General features: G+C 42.8%; 1 protein-coding gene across 8 annotated transcripts in view; it reads left to right on the top strand.

Moving 5' to 3' along the window:
• The window catches only part of HOOK3 (hook microtubule tethering protein 3), a 104,467-nt gene that overhangs the window by 1,212 nt on the left and 86,500 nt on the right, over positions 1–16,755 (top strand). For 5 of the 8 annotated variants that reach the window (XM_082336885.1, XM_082336879.1, XM_082336883.1 and 2 more), the window contains exon 1: positions 57–229. The exons of 1 other annotated variant lie outside the window; for it this stretch is intronic. In XM_082336885.1, the coding sequence (XP_082193011.1) occupies positions 173–229 (57 nt within the window). In that variant the 5' untranslated portion in view covers positions 57–172. Of the gene's footprint in view, positions 1–56; positions 230–833; positions 949–16,755 lie in introns of those variants that run through there. 2 more of the 8 variants (XM_082336881.1, XM_082336882.1) reach the window with 2 other exon arrangements.

The following is a 16,755-nucleotide window of genomic DNA, read 5'->3' as shown; positions in this document are numbered from 1 at the left end:
GTCTCCCCCGCCCCCGCGCGGCGGCCGCAAGGCGCAGGCGCGGCAGGGCGGGCGGTTCCTGTCAGGGCGCTCTGACGTGTCGACGCCACGGCCCGGCCCGGGACGGGGCGGGAGGGGGCGCCGGCGGTACCGACCCGGCCGTGGCCGTTAGCCCCTTCGGCCGCGCCCCGCCATGTTCAACGTGGAGAGCCTAGAGCGGGCCGAGCTCGGGGAGAGCCTCCTCACCTGGGTGAGTGCCGTGGCCGCCGGGCCCCCGCCCGGAGCTGGGCCGCCTGGCAGGGACGCGGCTCTGTGCGCCCCCCCCGCCCCCCGGCCCGCCGCGGCCCTGCTCCGGCGGGAGAGGGGCGCCTCGCCCCGCCTCCCCACCCCCCGCCCGGGCCGCGCCCTGGTGGTCGGGCGGCTCCAGCTCGGCCGGGGGCGGCGGAGCCCCGTCGGACCTGCCCCGCCTCGTCTGGCCGCGGCGGGGCAGGCGGTGTGGGGGCTGCCCGGGGCGGGGGCCCCTCCGCCGCCTTGCCTCAGCCCTCGCGTGGGGGAACAAAGGAACCGGCGCCCCGCGGCGTCGCGACCGCACAGCGCGGGGGCCGGGGCCGGGGCCTGCGCCGGCGCGGCCGGAGGAAGCGCGGCCAGGTGCCCCCGCCGCCCCCCGTCGCCCGGCCGGGCGCGGCGGGCAAGGGGTTGCCCGTAGCTTGGGTCGCTCCCCCGCCACCCGCGCCCTTCCTCGCCCGGGTCCGGCGTGGCACGGCCGCGTTTTCTTAACCTGCCGGCTGCGCTCGGCAGGCTTTCTGACCAGAAACTTTCTTTTCCTCTGTTTCTTTCTCTGTGTTTTTAAATAGTGCTTGAGCCTCGAGAGGCAAAATTCACCTGTGAAGTCGAAGATAATACAGTATCAACCTAAGAATTACCTTTTCCCGTTTTGATGTTCGGAGCTTGGTCCATAAACATCTTCAGGTTGTGCTGTTATTCACAGAGCAGCCAAAATGTAGTGAACGTTGACCCTGAGTTTGCAGCTACTCCGTAATTTGAGCAGTGACTGTAACATAGCTGTGAAACTTGTATTTCTGTAGCAGCTGATTTGTAGTTAGCTGTTTGGAACCACTGGATTTGGTTTTGGGGCTGTTTTTTTTTTTTTTCCCCTCCATAAGCAAAATTGCCCAGGAAATACCCACTGTATGAAACTCTGAGGTACAACTGATTGTTGAAGAGAAACAGAGATTTTCTCTCTTAGGCATTTAGTCTGTGCGAGGCCAGAGCTGGCTAAAGCTGTGATGGTGATGAGTAAGTTACTGGAGAATGACAGGTTAGGTTTCTCTGTGAAAGCCAAAAGGGAATGAGCAAGGGAAATTTAGTGATTGTTAGAGGTGAGCATGTGGCCTGGAAAGTACAGGAGGCGGAGGCTTTGGGGAAGAGTGCGCCTCCGTGCTTCGTACAGGTCTGCAATAAGTAACACGGTTTCTCTTTCCTTCACATTCCTGCCAGTCTTTGCATCTTTGTTACAGTTGGCCACTTGTCCTGCTTTTGGCTTCCCATGCTTTCTTTTTCAGGTGTTTGAAATGCAAGTCCTCTTACCAATAGAATTCATGAGGAAGCCGATGTGAGTGAATCCTGGCAAAGAAAGGCTGAGTGAGAGGCTAAGTGCTAGGAGAAAGAGGAAGGTTTACTGCAGGGTAATGGAGGCAGATCTGTTGCTACATGCTGCTAGTTTCTATGTGGTTCAAATATGCTCCTGTTGTGCTCTCTGGCAGTAAAACAGTTGTGTCAATGGGAGAGGCATAAGCTTGAAAGCTTATCTAGTGAGTGGTCTCAGTGCCAATGCTTTCCAAACTCCCCAGATTTCCAAGTAACCAACAGCTCTTTCCTTTGCCTGTGAGACTACTGTACTTGAAACACGTAAGCTGCTGCGGAACGGAAGAGATTGAATTTGCTCTTGTGTGGTATTGGTCTGTTAAGAGTGATTTGAACTGTTGATCCTACCCATTATCCAATAGCAGGTTGGACAAAATTGTTAATGACTTGAGAATATTTTGTTGAAGTATGGCATCTGTGCAGGAGCCTGTGTCAAGACTGAAAAGGTTTCAAAACTCAAAATATTCCAGTATTCTGTTACTTAAGTATGCTGTTTGAATTTGATTTTGAAGTGTTAATATTTCAATAAAGTTGTTTTTAAAACTTCAGAAGGTTAAGGTGTTTGCTAGCTAGTGAGGGAAATCGCAAAACGCAGAGTCAGAAGACAGTGGCTACTTCCCTGTTCCCCAAAAGAATTCTTTGTGCAGCCAAATGTAGTACAAACCAGTGGTTTGTGTGTGTTCAAAAGGATTGTTTTATCAACCTCTGCACATGTTAAAATACGGTGGAACTTGGATTAGTCTTGATAGAAAATAAGAGTCACCGGTTCTTGTTTGTGGAGATGAAAAGGGCAAGTGTATCTATATGAAGTCTATTCAGTGTTAGTGAAAACCGCCACTGGTTTTCTTGCATTAAACAAAAAAAAATAGTGGAAAGAGCTAGTGATTTCTTTGTTTGTTTGTTTGTTTGTTTGTTTGCTTTTCCTTGCCAAATTTGAGGATGGTAGTTGAGGCAATTGATTTGTTGAGCAGCAAACTTTACAGTTAACCTTGAAAATAATTTGCACTTTCTTAGAAAAGCTAAACCATTTGAAAAAAATTACCTTGGCACAAAAAGCTGTCCTGGAAAAGTAGACATAAAATTGGAAACCTTTGAGAGACAAATCGCAGCAACAGAAAAAGTCTTGTGGCATTGGCCGTCTGTAAGAATTATTACTCAGTCATATGGCCATGTTTGAGCAATAGTTAGTATTTATAATCTTTGGTCCTGAAACTGTACCTATCCAGTGGACTCTCGTCTGGTCTGTAGTAATGGTCCATGCGGATCCCTTTACATTTCTAACCTTCACACCCCCTCAGATATTGAGCTAATCAAGAAACTACCTGCATCTCTTTTGGTTAGCAGAAATATTAGTAAATCCTTCTTAAACAGCATTAGAATTAGTCAACATGTTTTTTTAGATAAATGTGTGGAGTTACGGGTTACTTCTACAATTTCGGTATTTTTGTGTGATGTGGCTTTGAAACAGCCTTAGTAAAAAAAATTAAGAAAGGTGGTTTCAGTTTATTCCAGGGTACATGAAATTTGCAAAAGAGGCAATGAAGTCTTTTAGTCCTCAGTGAAACTGGCTGTATAAACAAGATGCTTTTTTTGCCTGGCTTTCTCTCAAGTCCCATAATGATTCTTGGGAAACCGTTCATTTAGATGGGAGAATAGAGCTGTCTTAATTGCAGTTTATGCATACCTGGGATGGCCAGTCTTTTCCATTATGCCAGAGAAGCTGGCTGTTCTTAAGAACTGGTTTAACCTCCCAGATTGCTTGCTTCACATTCATATAGAAGTACTTGAACTGGTTTGTCTGTGTTTTAAGTAGAGTAGATAAGGCTTTCTGCAAGCCTGAGAACCTGTTCAGCCTAAACTGAATGTTTGCTAGGATGGATGTAGGATGAGATGAAACTGCTCCTCCCTCTGCCAACTCATGATTTTAATGAATGAGAATATCCCTCAAGCCTTTTACCATGCCTGTCTGCGATTCCTATTCAGGTATCTTTAAGCTGGAGCATACTGCTTATCTGTGAATATGTTTTGTTTTATTCTTTAGTATTTCACCAACACCCCCATTTTTGGTGTTATGCTCTAGCTTGGGGTATAATTCTCAGTTTTGTTACCTCTTCGACAGCATAGTCAAATGGGTTCCTGAATCATTTTTCTTCATAATTTTAAACAGCTGGCAGAGCTTTTGCTTCCTACCTCTTTAGCAGGTGACTGTGATGTTATTTTGAGGCAGCCAGGGTAGTGGCAACTTGAGTGAAACTGAGCAAAGGACTGGAGCTCAGCTACTGACATCTCAAAGTTGATATTTATACTTCAGCAGTGTTTGCAGCCTACTGTAATTGCAGAACTCTACCAAAAATCTCCCAGAAGCCTCTTTTGAGACTATTCTAGGTACTGTGGTATAGTTATCCAAGCTGCACTGCAGCCAAAGTAGTTTAGAAAAAAGAGGCTGGGAGGTAAACCTGTGATGATACTAAAATTGTTTCAGCATATCTAATACAGATTCACAACATCTTTTCTGTTTAAAACTTATGACTGGTCCATGTATGAACACAGGGATTTTTTTTTTTTTTTTTTCCTTTCTTTATGTGTAGTGTCAGGAGTGCTTTTAACTCAGATACATACATCACTGACTCATTTCTTAAAACATGGAGAGCTGTCAAATGTGCATGTGGCAGTTACACTTTAATATGTCTATATCTGAAATCAGTGTGATGGCTATAGGCTTTTGCTATGTAATCTGAGAAATTTTCTTTTTTAACATAGAACTAAGATGTGATGCTGAAAAGATTGCTTAGTGTTGGTATGTAAACAACAGCATTCCTCAAAGAGGTCACTGCTGTCTCGTTATAAGTGGCAGATTACTGTGAAGATGTCATAAACTTTCTTCCCTTCGTTATGATAAATATCTCTTGTTTTACAATGTGCTGCATCCACCAAGCTGCATCTTGCCTTTTTTCTTTCTCTTCCAACCCTCAAGGCCAAATATAGTTTCTGTGGTAGACATGCTAAAACTTTTATGATAAGTGAGAATTTTGTAAACACACTACAACGCCCCTGTTTCGGCACCCTCCATTTTAAAAGCACTCCAGCCGCTTATGTGGTATTAATAATTTGAGCTTTCTCCTTTTCGGCTGAAAAATTTTCTCAGTACGGTGTATCTCTTTCTTCTGTGTGGTGGCCTATCCCCAACTGGAAGGATTTGCCTGTGTTAGTTTGAGATATAGAGACCATGTGAGCAAATGCTGAAACAGGTTTTGATTCCTCAAGAAGGCTGCTTGTAAATGCTTTGTAGGCACCCTTTTCAGAGGGGATCAAATCTGCTGGAATTTACTAGGAAAGCTGTGTTTTCTCCTACTGTCCAGTTACCTCCTTTTTAGACTATGCTGTTCTTGATCTTTGTGCATCTATGGTTTTAAGTACTCTTCTTGTTTTCTCGTAGGTGCAAAGATTGTAGGAGACTTGCTAAGCCTGTTTATACTCTTTCTTCTTTCAATCCTTGATAATTGACCACAAAGTTGTAGGGTTTCATTTTCTTCTGATGATATCATCGCATCAGCATCTCTTACCTCTTGAAGAAAACATTGGATTTCAGGAGTGGTTGATGGTGCTGGTGATGACAGCAGGTCAAGAAGATAGTTCTGTTTGAATATGTTGCTGTTCAGACAGAGGGGAAAAAGCACTGAGCTTGCCAGCAGTTGTGGAGCATGGGTCGAGATATCTGGCACATCACAGCTCCTATATCTGCTGTGATAGACCAGTAGGTTGTGCAACCTTTTTTATTGTCAATAAACTCTCACTAAGATGGTAAAGAATTTGTTGCTCCACCCTTTTAGGGGTAGTTGTCTAAGAGAGTGATATTCTGAGCGTATCATTCACTATGTTTGAAGGAGGTGGGGTGTCTAGCACCATTATTAGGTTATAGGTATTTTTTTGGCCTATTGCTGAGAGGTCAAGCAGAAGCAGAAGAACTTCTCTTAGAGATTGTATTGTAGAGCAAGTGATGTGAGGCTGATAATATATGAATATAATAATTAAAGATAATAAGGTACAGTTTGTATGTATTCCTTCCTCCCGCACCTTCTTTTAAGTCAACAACAGGAAGGAAGGCTGAACATGGAATTTGGAGGTGCAGACATTATTCTTCATGTGTGCGTTTTGACACTGTTAGTTTTTCATTCTTTGGGGCCTTGTCCCAAATTCTGCCTTTTTTCAATTTACCCCTTTCTGAAGAGCTGCTCTATAGCAGCGGTACATTTATAACAATTGCTAGTTCTCTGAAGAAAAAAACATTTAGATGTGATTCAGTATGTGCTCAATTTCAGCTCCCAGTTCTGCCACCTCATTTTTTTGGGGGGGCAGGGGGTTTGCGAGATGTTGCTTGGAGAAGAAACAGATTTTGCTGCTGAGAACTGTGAACCTTAAACAGTATAAAGGAAACAACTTTTCTGTTAGCTTGTTAATCTCAAGGTGGGAGGTGAGGAGAGAAACCTGTTTCTATCTTCTTTTTGAAATACTTAAACAGTTATTTCAAAGAGATGAAATCGAATTGTGAATTTTGCACAATTATCTTTGTCTTTCTTATTGTGAGATGATTTTGAGGATCTTGAACTGGAAGATAATACTCTGACATTCTATTCTTCCTGAACCATCAAAAGTCTTCGCTGCAATCTGTTTGACTTCTGTAGAGCAATTGCAGGCCTTCAAGTTGTGGAGCAGGGGAGGGAAAAGAAGAGGGGCCCAAGAATCAATTGCTCTTGCTGCTATCTGCTTTCTTGGCTGAGCTGAAGACTCTTGAGTACTTCGATAGTTTAGAAAGATTTAACTAACTTTGGTTTGCCTCCAGCCTAAGTCCAGGGTTGCTTACTCAATTTAATTCGCAAGTCGTAGTCATTAATTAAAAAAAAAACCAACAAAGTTATTGGCCACATAGCAACTAACACTAGCACAAGGTTAAGGCAGGAATGTATGGCTGGAAGTGAGGGGAAGAGGGTAGTAGTGTCCTTCTTGTGGCTTTTGTTGCCAACAGCCTGGCAGGTCCTGCCACACAGGAAAGGGAAAGGGATTAACTCCTTCCCCAGCCTACTGGTAGTGGTTTCCTGCCCTGCAGAGCATTCATGTGGTGTTTTCCTGGCTGCCTTATTTTGCCATACGTGACTTAGTCATTCCTATGAGTGAGTTAATACTTCTCGCGTGGGGCAATGAACAAGAGACAGCATGGAAAAGAGGAGGAAGGTTTTGGTGGAGGGAAAAGCTCTCTAAGGTTAAAGGTGGGGGGAGCCCAGCCAGTGCTGCACTCCTGCATGTGGCAGGCAAAAGCTTCTGAATGAATACAAAGCTGGAGTTGTGTTTCAGTGGAGTAGCTGGGGCCACAAAGGGATGGCAGCTTTTCAAAGGGGGCACACAGGAAATGTTTTTGGAGTAGTGCATGTAGTGGAGCAAGTACTGCACAAAAAGATGCATTGTAAATCTGATGATAATGTACTTCAGCCCTAGAATTTGTAGGGCTCTTTCATACCATTTAGCTGCAAGCTTCTTTGCAAGTGTACACTATACTGTCCTCTGTGGAAGTCCTATCTACTGTTTGGAGCTAAATCTCTCAGCGTAGCTAACTTTAGACACTTAAGCTAAACAACAAGTGAGTATTCACACCCCATGTGATGTATGTTTTGAGGGCATTAGATCTGGGAAATGAGCATCCGTATTTTATTCATTGCAGAGTTGCAAAGAATTAAATGGGTTACAGCCTTTCCTACGTTCCTGGATTACATAAGATTTTGAGTGAACTTGTTTGCCATGGCAGCAAGGTATCCATAGTTTTACTTCAGGATAAGAATAAGTAGAAATAAGTTTGTGTTTAACTGCAACAGAGATCATGGTTGTATCATCAATTCTGCTGCCCCTTTGGTGGTTAGGGAAAAAAAAACAACAGGACTTCATCACTCCGGCATGGTTTAGCTGATTTTATTTTATGGACAATGCCAAAAGATGGCAGCCTGTTCCATGGTGGCTCCTGCCTTTCTTAAGGAATCATGGAATTTGGTCAGCCTCTGAAAAATCTTGTTCTGCATAACTACACGGGCTACACGAAATTCAGGAAAATGTTTGCTGAAATACAAAACCTGGAAATGGAGAAGACTTGAACTGCAAGATACACTGAATTTAATGGTGTGCTATACGTGTGTGTTACCAGTTCTAGAATCTGCTAAGTCTCAAATTTTTTAGCCTGATGAAAACTTACTGCCAGCTCTCTCCAAATCCTGTTTTCTAGCTGCTAAGTCTTTCTTACTCTTGTGATGCTGTGAAAGTCTGTGTTTCCACACTGATCAGAAAGTTTGTGCAGATGATATTTGAGTAGAACTTAGTGCTCTTGGATTCATCTTCTGTGCCTTTTGGGGAGAGTTCTTTCTTCCACCTGTCAATAGAGACAGTACTTTTCATCTAAATTATAACTGCAAGAGGGTGGAGTTGTGGGCTTTAAATAGTTATTCTTCTTTTGCTGTATTTTGCAAGGGGAAAGCTGTCATCTATGTTCACTTTTTTTTTTGTTTAAATAATATTAGAAATATGTATAAATTTGGACACTAGTATACAAAGTTTTTCTGGCTAACTACTAGCCAAGAAGTTGATGGACTTTGCTTTGCTTTATGCCATCAAATAGAAGCTAGGCTTTGCTGTCTGTCCTTTATCTTAGTATGGATCAATTTGGGCACATTTGCCTGGTGTTATTCAGGTTTCTAGTGGCCTAGCAGTCTTCATTCAGGATAAAAAGAATTTCTCTCTTTTGTTCATTAAGCACTGTTCTGCTATTTGTGTTTAACACCTACTTTTAGAGAACAGTTCCATTATCCCTCCTTCGGTGAAACTTCATGCATCCCAGTTCTATGGGTTGCATTATCATTTAGGATTCTGTGAGTCAAAGAGTGCTGAAGACAGAAGATATCCTACACTTCCTATGTTTAGCGTGACATCACTTTAATTATGGTTTTTTGTCAGCTCTGGGTAGTAGAGATGGAAATTTTTGCACTCAGATCAGCAGAGGAAGCCAGTGGTTCACCTCCTTTAAACCCTGACATTGGTGTTTTCTTCCATGAGAAGATGTTTCTAGTCTTAAAAGGCACTTTTTGGGGTTTCTACAATGTATTCGTGCTTGGTGGAGTGTAAATGTATGTCTCCTATAAATGTGGGTGTATTGAGGTAATGTTTGGCAGTTTTGCACTTATTAGCTTGTGTTTTGAGAAGAGAGAGCATCAATGATAAATATTACTTTTAAATAGAATTACTTCTAAATAAAACACGATTAAGTGGTTGAAAGAACTGTTAGTTTGGTGGTTTGTTACGCCTTCCTATTATGTATCATTTTCACTTTATCTTCATCACAAATGCTGTGTAGTATTCTTTTTCACCAGCTGGCTCATCTGGCTTTCAACTGAAAACAGGAATACATTCATTTTCTCCCCAGGAGCTGGTAGATTAGCCGGTCTTCTCATGGATGTTTCTGAAATGGTTAAACCAAACACCATTCAGACTTGAGGCTCTGCTTCTTGTATCTTAATAATGTGTCATACTTGAACACTTCAGTTAGCAGCAGTTTCGTGGCAGCGGCAAGATAGTGCAGTAATAACTGGTTTATGCTGTCATGGCTCTCTCATCTCACAGTCCTTTAGTAAGTAAGCTTTAGTCGAGGTATCTCTTCTACTTTCTGCACTGTGTTTCTGCAAAGGAAATATTGAATCTTTGGAAAACTTAAACTATGAATGAAATATTTTGATTGAGATCTTTCATGGCTTTCACGTGTTCAGGTGTTTGGGGTTGAACACAGTATATATAAAATGAGAAGAAAATTAATAAAAATAACATTCAATTCGTTCTCCCTGAAAGAATCCCCACCCTGGCCAGTAATGTACAGACCTTGCCATTTCATTGTTTGGCTAATTGAGTGCCTAACATTACAGCTGGATTGCAAAGTGACTCTTGAGATTTTAATAAGGAAAGTCTGACAACCTAAAAATGAGTGAAAACATCTAGAAATTCAGATCCTGGGATAAAACTGTTGGTTGTTAAAGAGCCTGGATCCCCTTTGTTTGTTTCATGCAGTCTGCTGCTGTCTTGGAAAGTATGAAAAAACAGCTTATGGCATGACTATCCAAGCAGAAGATAGCAGTGCTACCAACTGGGAGGAGAAAAATGGGTGAAGAAGCCTTGAAGTTGTCCAGAAGCACAGGATTTGGTTATAGGATAGGAATCCAGTTCTCATTACAACAGCCCTGGCTCAATACAAGAATTTGACATCTGAGGGAGAACAACATTCTGTATCACATAATTAGCTTACCATCCTGAAAAAAAATTAATAGTCTGGTTTCCTCCAGGCATTGAAGCTCAGTGAAATTTGTTTTAGTGGGATTCTTGCAGATCTTGTGGGTAATATTGGGCAAATGTATGAGGACAGAAGTATCCAAACCTCCTTAATGTTCTCTGCCAGTTTGAACTTTGAAGTGTTCTTGCTAATCACTTCAGTAGTGCTTCGCATCCAACCCAGTGAGGCTGGTTCCTTTCTTGTTCTTACTCCTTTTAGCCACCTCTCCCTGTCTTAGCTGTGTGATCTGTTTCTTCTGTGGTGATACAGTATTGTTCTAGGCTCTACATGGCAGCTAGTTGTAGGCTTGCATAGTCAGTTTCAGAAATGTAGGGAGATTGATACAAAAATTCACGGATGCTTCTCCTCACAGTCTGAATCCCCCCAAGGGAGAAACGGAGTATTCGGAGAGTCCCTGAAATGAAACTCAATAGCAACGAAGTTACTGTTAAGCAGGTATTCTTTATTGCAGCGCTGGGCAGCACTGGGGATTCTCCACCATGAGTGCTCCCCCAATTTGGTGGACTTTCAGAGGTTATATACTATAAAATCCTACATATTCACAGGATTTCCGGGAAATCATTTACATAAACATGAGATTTCCTGGAACTTATTAACATATGCAAATGTCCAATCCGCATGCGCAGTCGTCTCCCGTGGTGGTCTTCAGGTGGTCTTTGGGGGTCTTCAGCTGAAGGCTCGTAGTCTTCTTCACTGTGTTCGCTGATTGACCTTCGCTTCTGTGCAAACTCAGTCCTAGGATCATGTAAATGGTGTCCTTCAAGGCTGTTGTCATTCTTTTGTGACCTCCTATCTTCCATGTATTTGTTCTCCCAAGGCCCAGTTGTCTGAGATGGGATTATCCCGGAGCCCCCTTATCTTACAACCATTCTAACTACTCCCTAAATCACAAAGGCCTTTCTTTTGTTTAGTTAAGAGACCAAGATATTTAAATATCCTCCTTGTCCCTAGGCTTTTCAGGAGGCATTTTGAAGCAGTGGCTTTGTCTATCTTGGCTTTAACCCTTTCATTCCCTCCTTTTCTTTAAACTTCGTAAATTTCTTTACAAAGGTCTTAAGTTTTCATATTTTATCACCTTAGGCAAGGCCCAAACTCTCATAGCCAATTTCTTCAGCTTATACCACAAAAGGCAATTGACAACTGTTAGTATAATAACAAACACCAATAATATCAAGAGTGGGTGGACTAGAACATTCAAAGTTTTCTCTGCAGAGGGTGAGTATCCCAAAAGATATCCCACCAATGATGGACGGTATCATCTTTAATTTGACTAGACAGTCCAATAAGTTTGTCCTTAGTTATTATTGGTTCAAGATTTTGTTTAATTTTTCCAGAGATGTTTGCACGACTTATATTTAAGCCAAAACATTGCCACTTTTTCTTCTGTATATGCGAACACATAAAGGGAGTGATTAGGTGATATTCTGCAAGTACCGATCAATTAGTCACTAAACACACATGTATGGCATTAATTTCTACAAACATGTCAAACACATCAGGAGACAGTACCATCCATTTGCAACTGTTAACATGATATAAAAATTCACGGATGCTTCTCCTCACAGTCTGAATCCCCCTAAGGGAGAAACGGAGTATTCGGAGAGTCCCTGAAATGAAACTCAATAGCAACGAAGTTACTGTTAAGCAGGTATTCTTTATTGCGGTGCTGGGCAGCACTGGGGATTCTCCACCATGAGTTCTCCCCCGATTTGGTGGACTTTCAGAGGTTATATACTATAAAATCCTACATATTCACAGGATTTCCGGGAAATCATTTACATAAACATGAGATTTCCTGGAACTTATTAACATATGCAAATGTCCGATCCGCATGCGCAGTCGTCTCCCGTGGTGGTCTTCAGGTGGTCTTTGGGGGTCTTCAGCTGAAGGCTCGTAGTCTTCTTCACTGTGTTCGCTGATTGACCTTTGCTTCTGTGCAAACTCAGTCCTAGGATCACGTAAATGGTGTCCTTCAAGGCTGTTGTCATTCTTTTGTGACCTCCTATCTTCCATGTATTTGTTCTCCCAAGGCCCAGTTGTCTGAGATGGGATTATCCCGGAGCCCCCTTATCTTACAACCATTCTAACTACTCCCTAAATCACAAAGGCCTTTCTTTTGTTTAGTTAAGTGACTAAGATATTTAAATATCCTCCTTGTCCCTAGGCTTTCAGGAGGGATTTTGAAGCAGTGGCTTTGTCTATCTTGGCTTTAACCCTTTCAAACAGAATCTTCTAATAAGCATGGTTAGACTGTTGTCCACATAAGATACTGTCAGAGGTGGTTTCACAAAGATCTAAATCATATGTTTGTCTCAGGTAGTGGCAAAGATTTTTCAGGAATTATACTTAATACCTCACCTTGTTCCGCAGCTCATCTTGCCTCATAATCAGCCAATTTATTTCCCACTTCCCTGTCAGTGTTACCTGTCTGATGCCCTTTGCAGTGCATAATCGCCACTGCTGACAGAAGTTGTACAGCATCTAAAAGCCATAAAATTATATCAGCATGTTTTATACCTTTTCCTTGAGCGGTCAAGAGTCCTCGTTCCTTCCAAATTGCTCCATGGGCGTGGACTACACCAAAGGCATATTTTGACTCGCAGCCCTTCAGCCAGCTCCAATGCTCTCACTTCTCACTAGGGCAGTTATTTCCGCTAGTTGTGCAGATGTACCCTTAGGGGGTGACTTTGCTTCCACCAGTGGGTCTGTGGTGGTTCCAGCATATCCTGCCATTCGAACTCCATTCTTTATGAAACTGCTCCCATCAGTATATATGAAACTGCTCCCATCAGTATACCACCTTCGGTTGGCTTCCTGCAGCGGCTCCTCCTTCAAGTCTGGTCTGCTTGCATATACAGTTTCAATAGTTTCTATACAATCATGCACGACAGTCTCCATTTCCTGTTTATCGCTTATGATTTCTGTATCATCTAAAACGGAGGTTACAGTGTGGGAAGTGTGCACAATCATCTTTTGTCCCAAGGTAAATTTTCAAGCTTCTTGGATAATCAAAACAACTGCAGCCACTGCCTGAAGGCATCCCGGCCATCCTTTGCTTGCTTCATCCAATTCTTTAGAGAAGTATGCTACAGCTCGTTTAGAAGGACCCAGCTTCTGGGCCAGAATTCCCAGAGCCACTCCTTGCCTTTCATATGAGAACAGCCAGAAAGGTTACATCTGGTAGGCCCAAAGCTGGAGCCTTCATTAGCTCCAGTTTCACTTCCTTGAATGCCCTCTTAGCTTCATCAGTCCATATTAATTGTGTCTGGCTATTTTCAACCGTTCATATAGAGGTTTAACCAAAAGTCCATAATTATAGATCCATAATTGGCACCAGCCTGTCATTTCCCAAAAGGTTTGAAGCTCTTTTACCATGGTCGGTTCTGGAGTTCTGCAGGTAGCTTCCTTTTGGTCATTCCCGAGCTGTCTTTGTCCATTAGAAATCACGAATCCCAGGTATATTGCTTCCTTCTTCAAGATTTGGGCTTTCTGTAATGAGACTCGGTAACCACTTAATCCCAGAAAATTCAACAAGCTCACAGTCCATTCCTTACACGCTTCATCCTTTTCTGTGGCTATTAAGATATCATCCACACATTGCAAAAGAATCCCATTTCCTGGGGGCCTCTCCCAGGTCTCTAGTTCCTTAGCTAATTGATTTCCAAAAATGGTAGGACTGTTTTTAAATCCTTGGGGTAACACTGTCCAGGTCAGTTGGGTTTTTCGTCCTGTATTGGGGTTTTCCCATTCAAAGGCAAATAAATTGCAGTTTTCTGGAGCCAAGGTAAGGCAAAAGAATGCATCCTTTAAATCTAACACAGTAAACCATTCATAGGTTTCCTTTAAACCAGTCAGCAGAGTATATGCATTTGCCACTACCAGATACAAATCTTCAACTATTTATTACCCGCAAATCTTGCACCAATTGATAAGTTTTGCCATCAGGCTTTTTGACGGGCAAAATGGGAGTGTTATATTCTGAAGAGCATTCAATTAAGTCCAAATTTTATAAACTCTTCTAAAATACTTTTTACCCCTCGCCTATCTTCCAATTTAAAGGGGTATTGCTTTATCTTAACAGGTCGTGCCCCTTCTTTGAGTTTAACAATAACCAATTCAGCATTTTTAGCCTTTCCAGGTATTCCTGAGGCCCACGCTCCTGGGTATACCTGGTCTTTTATTTCTTGTATAATTTCTTCTTTTCTAATTTGGGGTTCAATAAGAACCAAGCTTAAAATTCCAATGTGATTTTTGTCTGGTATTTTAAATTCAATTTCTCCATTTCTAAATTTTATTTCGGGATTTAGTTGTTCTAATAGGTCCCTTCCCAGTAATGGTCTAGGAGCCTCAGGCAGGTAGAGAAATTTGTAAATCCCCACACTCTTCCCAATTCTAAATTTTAATGGTTTCAAGAAAAAAGCTTTTTCAACCTGCCCAGTTGCTCCCACAATGTTAACGTTTTGTTTACTTATAGGTAACAAGGTTTGATTCAATACAGAGAATGTGGAGATTGGGAAAGTGCAGCCACTATCTCCTTTCCCAGTTTCCTTCTGTCCTCCCCCTCCCCATTCCGATATACTCTCCACGCTTCCTCCAGCAACTTTTCTAAATTCTTTATATCTGGTTCCCTAAGTTTCTGAAGTTTCTTTCTGATATCATTAGTGGATTGTCCCAAAACCAGAGATACCAGCTGCTGTGTGGCAGCTTCTGACTCCAGTTCCATAGTAGTAAATCTTCTCGCAACAGCCCGTAAGCGATCTAAAAACTCCGTGGGCATTTCAGTCTGCCCCTGCTTGATAGCATACAGAGCAGACCAGTTAACTGCCTTTGGGATCGCATGTTCTGTTCCAAATTTGATCCAGGTTCGGTATCGTTGCAACAAACGGTACTGAGCTGGATCATTAGGGTCCCAACCCGGGTCCCTGGAGGGCACAGGATCTTTGGCTGTGCCCTGTAACACTTGTCCCTCAATCTCTGTTTCTCCATGAGCTCAGGTGCCTTTAATACAAGCTGCTTCTCAGTTTCAGTCATATCATCTAGCATAAGATCCACATCTTTGCAAACTGGGTCCAAATTCTTAGTAATCCACTCAAACCTTTTCGCAATCCCATTTGGGTCCTTCCTGTACCCCTTAATTGCATCCTTCCACTTATCCACATCATCCATCTGGAAAGGCACTTTTCTTCCGCCTTTCTGGGTTTCTCTTTCACCTTCAAACACCTCTAGTAGTCCAATACTCCATGCTGAACAACATCGCTTCAACTTCCCTAACTCTTTCTGATTTTCCTTTTCCAAAGCCAACACCATGGGATCTTGGGGAGCAAAATTAAAACCACAATCTTCCTGCCACTCAGGGTGATTTCAGAGGGTGAAAAACATATCCACATACATAGCTTCATCCCATTTTCCCTCCCTCCTTAAAAATAACAGGAGTTGCAGCAAGGCATTATACTTCAGAGTCCCATTCACAGGCCACTTTTCTTCATCATCTAATTTATACAATGGCCATCACTGATTACAATACTTAATTAGAGTTTTCTTATTCACATTTTCTCCAGGAGGACGCCCTATGTCCTTCCAGTGATATAAAATGCAACCTAATGGAGATTTCTTTGGTATCTCTTTACTTTGCTGTGACCCTCCCATTTTATTGGTCCCAGTTCTCTCCTGTATTCCCGCAGTATCTTAACAGTTAGTTCCACGGTTCACACTTTACCACTTAGAGGGTTACAGAATTACTGTTTTACATCCATACAACCTTTTTCTTTCGCTTCGTCCGTCTCCAGCCGTTTCCCTCGCGGGACAACGAAACCGCGGATCAGGACTCCGCACTCGGTTCGTACTAAGAGTACGTCTCATTCACACACGTACAGGACAGCATACACACTTTTGACAACAAAACACTCAAATACCAATACAAAGTACGTCTCATTCATACAGGCACAGGACAGTATAGACACTTTGCACAACAAAAATGCTCGCATACCAATACAATGAACAAAAATCCTAAAAGCAAACACAGAGCAACTACTTGTCCTTATAACATGCCAAACACAATCCCAAAATCAAATAACCGAGTTCCAGAGCCAAGATCCAATGTACCCAAATGCAAGAGTTCCAAATGAGCACCGAAGTGCTCCCAGATGGGCACCGAAGTGCCTCCAGTGTATACCTTTAAGGTGCTAGCAGCCCGGTATACTCCACCAAGCGTGAACCACTCACGGCTTACAGGGGTTTCTGACAGATGACTAGTCCCAAACCAAATTTAAGAAAGAATACCTTTTTCCGAAGACGGTCCTTGTCTGCTCCCGCAGCAATCCGATTGAGGCAAGGAATCCCTCCGGAAATTTTCCGGGGGTACCCTAGGGAGTCCCGTTCTTAACGGGTCCTGCAGCCGAGCAGAGAGGGTCCCATCTGGGGTGCCAAAACTGATATAAAAATTCACGGATGCTTCTCCTCACAGTCTGAATCCCCCCAAGGGAGAAACGGAGTATTCGGAGAGTCCCTGAAATGAAACTCAATAGCAATGAAGTTACTGTTAAGCAGGTATTCTTTATTGCAGCGCTGGGCAGCACTGGGGATTCTCCACCATGAGTGCTCCCCCGATTTGGTGGACTTTCAGAGGTTATATACTATAAAATCCTACATATTCACAGGATTTCTGGGAAATCATTTACATAAACATGAGATTTCCTGGAACTTATTAACATATGCAAATGTCCAATCCGCATGCGCAGTCGTCTCCCGTGGTGGTCTTCAGG

The sequence above is a fragment of the Platalea leucorodia genome (assembly GCF_965183815.1).
Source record: "Platalea leucorodia genome assembly, chromosome: Z".
Lineage (NCBI taxonomy): Eukaryota > Metazoa > Chordata > Aves > Pelecaniformes > Threskiornithidae > Platalea > Platalea leucorodia.
This window is presented reverse-complemented; position numbering and strand designations above follow the sequence as displayed.